Consider the following 6,761-nt stretch of genomic DNA (forward strand, 5'->3'; position numbering starts at 1 on the left):
TGGTCTGTGTGTGTGCTGGCGTGGCCGTGTTGGTGTGTTGGCGTGGCCGTGTTGGTGTGTTGGCGTGTGTGTGCTGGCGTGGCCGTGTTGGTGTGTTGGCGCCTGTGTGTTGGCGCCTGTGTGTTGGCGCCTGTGTGTTGGCGCCTGTGTGTTGGCGCCTGTGTGTTGGCGCCTGTGTGTTGGCGCCTGTGTGTTGGCGCCTGTGTGTTGGCGCATGTGTGTTGGCGCCTGTGTGTTGGCGCCTGTGTGTTGGCGCCTGTGTGTTGGCGCCTGTGTGTTGGCGCCTGTGTGTTGGCGCCTGTGTGTTGGCGCCTGTGTGTTGGCGCCTGTGTGTTGGCGCCTGTGTGTTGGCGTGTGTGCTGACCCGGGTCTGGCTGTTGTGCAGGAGATCACCCGGAAGGTGTACCGAGGGCTGTTGGACCTCCTGAAGTGCTGTGTGTCGAGTCTCGAGCACTGCTACAGCCACTCGGCCCCCGGGGGCCTGGGCAGTGCCCTCACCCTCATGGAGATCGCCCACACACACTACTATACCAAAGGTCAGCTCCGCCGGGCACTGCCCCCTCACCCTCACCCCCTCACATCCTCACCCCCACACCCACCCTCACCGCCTCACCCACCCTCACCGCCTCACCCCCTCACACCCTCACCCTCACCCCCACACTCACCCCCTCACCCTCACCCCTCACACCCTCACCCCCTCACACCCTCACCCTCACCCTCACACCAACCCCCTCACCCCCTCACCCTCATGGAGATCGCACACACACACTACTACACCAAAGGTCAGCTCCGCCGGGCACTGCCCCCTCACCCTCACCCCCTCACACCCTCACCCCCACACTCACCCTCACCGCCTCACCCACCCTCACCGCCTCACCCCCTCACACCCTCACCCTCACCCCCACACTCACTCCCTCACCCTCACCCCCTCACACCCTCACCCTCACCCCCTCACACTCTCACCCTCACACCAACCCCCTCACCCCCTCACCCTCATGGAGATCGCACACACACACTACTACACCAAAGGTCAGCTCCGCCGGGCACTGCCCCCTCACCCCCTCACCCCCACCCTCACCCCCTCACCCCCTCACACCCTCACCCCCTCACCCACCCTCACACCCTCACACCCTCACCCCCACCCTCACCCCCTCACCCTCACCCTCATGGAGATCGCACACACACACTACTACACCAAAGGTCAGCTCCGCCGGGCACTGCCCCCTCACCCTCACCCCCTCAACCCCACCCTCACCCCCTCACCCTCACCCCCCCACACCCTCACCCTCACACCAACCCCCTCACCCCCTCACCCTCATGGAGATCGCACACACACACGACTACACCAAAGGTCAGCTCCGCCGGGCACTGCCCCCTCACACCCTCACACCCACCCTCACCGTCACCCCCTCACACCCCTACCCCCTCACCCCCTCACCCTCATGGAGATCGCACACACACACTACTACACCAAAGGTCAGCTCCGCCGGGCACTGCCCCCTCACACCCTCACACCCACCCTCACCCCCTCACACCCACCCCCACCCTCACACCCGCCCCCACCCTCACCCTCACACCAACCCCCTCACCCTCACCCCCTCACACCCTCACCCTCACACCCACCCCCACCCTCACCCTCACACCAACCCCCTCACCCCCTCACCCTCACACCCCCCTCACTCCCTCACACCCTCCCTCTCTCCCTCACACTCCCCCCCATCCTTCACATGCTCCCTCATACTCTCACACCCCCCCTCACTCCCTCACACCCTCCCTCTCTCCCTCACTCCCTCACACCCTCCCTCATATCCTCACACCCCCCTCACTCCCTCACACCCTCACACTCCCCCTCATCCTTCACATGCTCCCTCATACCCTCACACCCCCCCTCACTCCCTAACACCCTCCCTCTCTCCCTCACTTCCTCACACCCTCCCTCCCTGCCTCCCTCCCTCATATCGTCCCTCATACCCTCACACCCTCCCTCACACCCTCCCTCTCTCCCTCACTCCTTCACACCCTCCCTCCCTGCCTCCCTCCCTCACACCCTCCTTCATACCTTCACACCCTCCCTCACACTCTCCCTCATACCCTCACATCCTCCCTCCCTCCCTAACACCTTCCCTCCCTCCCTCACAGCCTCCCTCACACCCTCCCTTACACCATCCCTCCTTCCCTCCCTTCCTCACATCCTCCCTCCCTCGCTCACTCACACCCGGTGTGTCTCTCCCCCTCACACAGGGCGTGTCTGCCTCCCCCGCCCGCCCGCCCGCCCACCGGCTCGCTCTCCCCCGGCTCGCTCTCCCCCCGGCTCGCTCTCCCCCCGGCTCGCTCTCCCCCCGGCTCGCTCTCCCCCGGCTCGCTCTCCCCCCGGCTCGCTCTCCCCCGGCTCGCTCTCCCCCGGCTCGCTCTCCCCCGGCTCGCTCTCCCCCCGGCTCGCTCTCCCCCGGCTCGCTCTCCCCCCGGCTCGCGCTCCCCCGGCTCGCTCTCCCCCGGCTCGCTCTCCCCCCGGCTCGCTCTCCCCCCGGCTCGCTCTCCCCCCGGCTCGCTCTCCCCCCGGCTCGCTCTCCCCCCGGCTCGCTCTCCCCCCGGCTCGCTCTCCCCCGGCTCGCTCTCCCCCCGGCTTGCTCTCCCCCCGGCTCGCTCTCCCCCCGGGCGGGAGTGCTCAGTGCAGCTCTGAATGCCAAGACGCAGTGGTGTAAAGGCTGCGGTTGGACTGTGAAAGCATTGAGCAGCTCAAGTCTTGAAGCCTTTGTAAATGGTTGTGTGTTCAGGTTCTGTGAGCGCAGCGCAGGGCTGTACTGTACTGCTGTCTGCCCACTGGTTACTGAATCCCCAACCAATGGGAACAGCTTCTTTATGTGAATCTTATCAAACCTGTTTATTATTCCCTCTTAAATATCTCTTCTCCATTGAAAAAAGGTATTTACTTCTCACCCTTCCAGCCTGTCCTGCTCGCACTGAGCCGCCAGCCCTGGTATCATCCTTGTAAACCTACGCTGTGCTCTGTCCATCACTGTGATATCCTTCTTATAGTGTAGAGACCAGAATTAGACATAATACTCCAAATATCCAACCAAAGTGTTGAATACATTCAGCATCACCTGCTCACGTTTATCCATGTATATAAACCTCAAACCCCATTGGCCTCATTATATCCCGATCATCATGTAGCCAAGTGTACATTTGTGCTAAAAATAGAGAAAGAAATACAGCCAAAGATGCGGTTGAAGAAGAAGGTCTTTGGAGGCAAACGTGGGCGTGAGGCAAAGTCCCAAATGGTGGGGGCAGAGAGGCTGAAGGCCCAACCACTGAAGATGGGGGAGGCCAGACATGAAGCAGGCTGGAGCCCGCCGAGCGGAGGGAGGGAGGGAGCATGATGGTGGGGGTTAGGAGGTGGCAGAGGTCGGGGGGAGTGAGGCCATGGAGGGCTGTGAAGATTAGGACCAGGATTGTGAACTGTATCCTCTGTGTGATGGGAAGCCAGTGGGGTCGGGTGAGGAAGGGGGTGATAGGGTCATGGAGCCTGGTGTGGGTGAGGAAGGGGGTGATAGGGTCACGGAGCCTGATAGGGGTGAGGATGAGGGTGATAGGATCACGGAGCCTGGTGGGGGTGAGGAAGGGGTGATAGGATCACGAAGCCTGGTGGGGTGAGGAAGGGGGTGATAGGGTCACGGAGCCTGGTGGGGTGAGGAAGGGGGTGATAGGGTCACGGAGCCTGGTGGGGGTGAGGAAGGGGGTGATAGGGTCACGGAGCCTGGTGGGGGTGAGGAAGGGGGTGATAGGGTCACGGAGCCTGGTGGGGGTGAGGAAGGGGGTGATAGGGTCACGGAGCCTGGTGGGGGTGAGGAAGGGGTGATAGGGTCACGGAGCCTGGTGGGGGTGAGGAAGGGGGTGATAGGGTCACGGAGCCTGGTGGGGGTGAGGAAGGGGCTGCAGAGTTCTGGATGATCTGCAGCCTGTGGAGGGAGGAGTTGGGGGCTGACAAGCAGGGAGTTTGCACAGTGGAGTCTGGAGGTGATGAAGGCGTGAACAAGAGTTTCAGTGGCCTGAGGGTTGAGGTAGTGGCAGAGTCGGGCGATGTTGCGGAGGTGGGGAAGGCAGAGCGGGTCATGGCACAGACGTGGGGTAGTCAGTGTAATTGGTAGTCAAACAGGACCCCAAGGTTCAGGACCGGCTCAGTGAGGGGTGTGAGCCCCAGGGATGGTGATACTGTCATTACAGTCTGTGCTCATTGCCGTTTCCCCTCGTTATGTCTCTCTCCCGGGTGGTGTTCTCTCAGCCCCGGGGTCTGCAAGTCTGTGTCTTTTCTCTCCTGTTACTTAAAGACTCTGACAAGAGGAAGCCGAGTCCAACAGAGGGAGGACCTGGGGGCAGAAATGAGACCTCGACAGCAAAGAGAGACCCTCGGCCCTCTGGAGTGCCGCTCAGCCACCTGCTGCCACCACCACCGGCCCCTGTCAGGAATGGGGTGGGCGAGTATGACAGCCGGAGTCTGAATGAAGAAAACTTTATAGCCTCCATCGGTGTGTACTGCGCTTGAGCTGCTAACAGTGCAGTGAGGAGTGTCCGGGAGTGTGTGACTTGCTCTCGGCCGCTTCAGTCAGGCAGAGCCCAGAGCATTGCCAGCGCATCACTGTGCGTGTGTTGCCAGGCCGGGGCGGCGTGTGTTGCCAGGCCGGGGCGGCGCGTGTTGCCAGGCCGGGGCGGCGTGTGTTGCTGGGGCGGCGTGTGTTGCCAGGCCGGGGCGGCGTGTGTTGCCAGGCCGGGGCGGCGTGTGTTGCCAGGCCGGGCGGCGCGTGTTGCCAGGCCGGGGCGGCGTGTGTTGCTGGGGCGGCGTGTGTTGCCAGGCTGGGGCGGCGTGTGTTGCTGGGGCGGCGTGTGTTGCCAGGCTGGGGCGGCGTGTGTTGCCAGGCCGGGGCGGCGTGTGTTGCTGGGGCGGCGTGTGTTGCCAGGCCGGGGCGGCGTGTGTTGCCAGGCCGGGGCGGCGTGTGTTGCCAGGCAGGGCGGCGTGTGTTGCCAGGCCGGGGCGGCGTGTGTTGCCAGGCCGGGGCGGCGTGTGTTGCCAGGCCGGGGCGGCGTGTGTTGCCAGGCCGGGGCGGCGTGTGTTGCCAGGCAGGGGCGGCGTGTGTTGCCAGGCAGGGGCGGCGTGTGTTGCCAGGCCGGGGCGGCGTGTGTTGCCAGGCAGGGGCGGCGTGTGTTGCCAGGCAGGGGCGGCGTGTGTTGCCAGGCCGGGGCGGCGTGTGTTGCCAGGCCGGGGCGGCGTGTGTTGCCAGGCAGGGGCGGCGTGTGTTGCCAGGCAGGGGCGGCGTGTGTTGCCAGGCCGGGGCGGCGTGTGTTGCCAGGCCGGGGCGGCGTGTGTTGTCATGGTAATGCTGGTAGTAGTTAGAAAAGTTTTGTGTTGTACTGTAGTGCACTGTGTTACACTGTGATGTGTTGTAACTGTATTGTAGTGTACTGTGTTGTGCTGTACTATGTTGTACTGTGCTGTAGTGGACTGTGTTGTCCTGCACTATGTTGTACTATACTGTGATGCACTGCACAGTACTGTACTGCACTGTGTTGTGATGTACTGTGTTGTACTGCACTGTGTGGTACTGTACAGTGTTGTACTATTCTGTACTGTGTAGTACTGTACAGTATTGTACTGTTCTCTACTGCCTTGTGGTGTACTGTGTTGTACTACATTTTGTTGTACTGTGCTGTACTGCGTTGTGCTGTACTGTGCTATACTGTGTTATACTACACTGTATTGTACTGAACTGTATTGTACTGCACTGTATTGTACTGTGCTGTGTTGTACTGTGCTGTACTGTGTTGTACTGCACTGTATTATACTGTGCTGTGTTGTGCTATGCTGCACTGTGTTGTACTGTGTTGTACGCGTGTTGTACTGTACTGTGTTGTACAGTGCTGTACTGTATTGTACTGTCCTGTGCTGTACTGTGCTTCCTGTGCTGTACTGTGCTGTGCTGTCCTGTGTTGTACTGTGTTGTCCTGTGGTGTACTGTACTATGCTGTGCTGTACTGTGCTGTGCTTTAATGTACTGTGCTGTACTATGCTGTACTGTGCTGGACTGTGCAGTGCTGGACTGTGCTGTACTGTGCTGTCCTGTGCTGGACTGTGCAGTGCTGTACTGTGCTGTACTGTGCTTTCCTGTGCTGTCCTGTACTGTGCTGTGCTGTGCTGTACTGTGCTGTCCTGTGCTGGACTGTGCTGTCCTGTGCTGGACTGTGCTGTGCTGTCCTGTGCTGGACTGTGCTGTGCTGTACTGTGCTGTACTGTGCTGTACTGTGCTGTCCTGTGCTGGACTGTGCAGTGCTGTACTGTGCTGTACTGTGCTGTCCTGTGCTGTCCTGTACTGTCCTGTCCTGTCCTGTCCTGTGCTGTGCTGTACTGTGCTGTACTGTGCTGTTCTGTGCTGGACTGTGCTGTCCTGTGCTGGACTGTGCTGTGCTGGACTGTGCTGTGCTGTGCTGTACTGTACTCTACTGTACTGTACTGTGCTGGCCTCTTCTGGCCTGTGCTGTACTATGCTGGCCTGTGCTGGACTGTGCTGGCCTGTGCTGGCCTGTGCTGGACTGTGCTGGCCTGTGGATGGCCTGTGCCGGCCTGTGCTGGCCTGTGCTGTACTGTGCTGGCCTGTGCTGGACTGTGCTGGCCTGTGCTGGACTGTGCTGGCCTGTGCTGGACTGTGCTGGCCTGTGCTGGCCTGTACTGGCCTGTACTGTGCTGTCCTGTGCTGGCCTGTGCTGTACTG

General features: G+C 61.5%; 1 protein-coding gene across 1 annotated transcript; it reads left to right on the plus strand.

The window, feature by feature from the left end:
• Window positions 1-214: 214 nt before the first annotated feature.
• madd (MAP-kinase activating death domain) lies at window positions 215-4,558 on the plus strand. The gene is made up of 2 exons (XM_042346702.1): window positions 215-536; window positions 4,329-4,558. Exons 1-2 carry the CDS (start codon window positions 215-217, stop codon window positions 4,541-4,543), a joined length of 537 nt encoding a protein of 178 aa, XP_042202636.1. The 3' UTR covers window positions 4,544-4,558.
• Window positions 4,559-6,761: the final 2,203 nt, after the last annotated feature.

The sequence above is a fragment of the Callorhinchus milii genome, unplaced genomic scaffold (assembly GCF_018977255.1).
Source record: "Callorhinchus milii isolate IMCB2004 unplaced genomic scaffold, IMCB_Cmil_1.0 Scaffold1397, whole genome shotgun sequence".
NCBI classification, from domain to species: domain Eukaryota; kingdom Metazoa; phylum Chordata; class Chondrichthyes; order Chimaeriformes; family Callorhinchidae; genus Callorhinchus; species Callorhinchus milii.

What these genes read in the sequence shown, in the direction of transcription:
- madd (XM_042346702.1), top strand. Translation starts at nt 215, where the DNA reads ATGTGTGTTGGCGCCTGTGTGTTGGCGCCTGTGTGTTGGCGCCTGTGT. An exon ending in CACACACTACTATACCAAAG is followed by an intron (nt 537 to 4,328) that starts GTCAGCTCCGCC and finishes TGTTACTTAAAG; the next exon opens with ACTCTGACAAGAGGAAGCCG.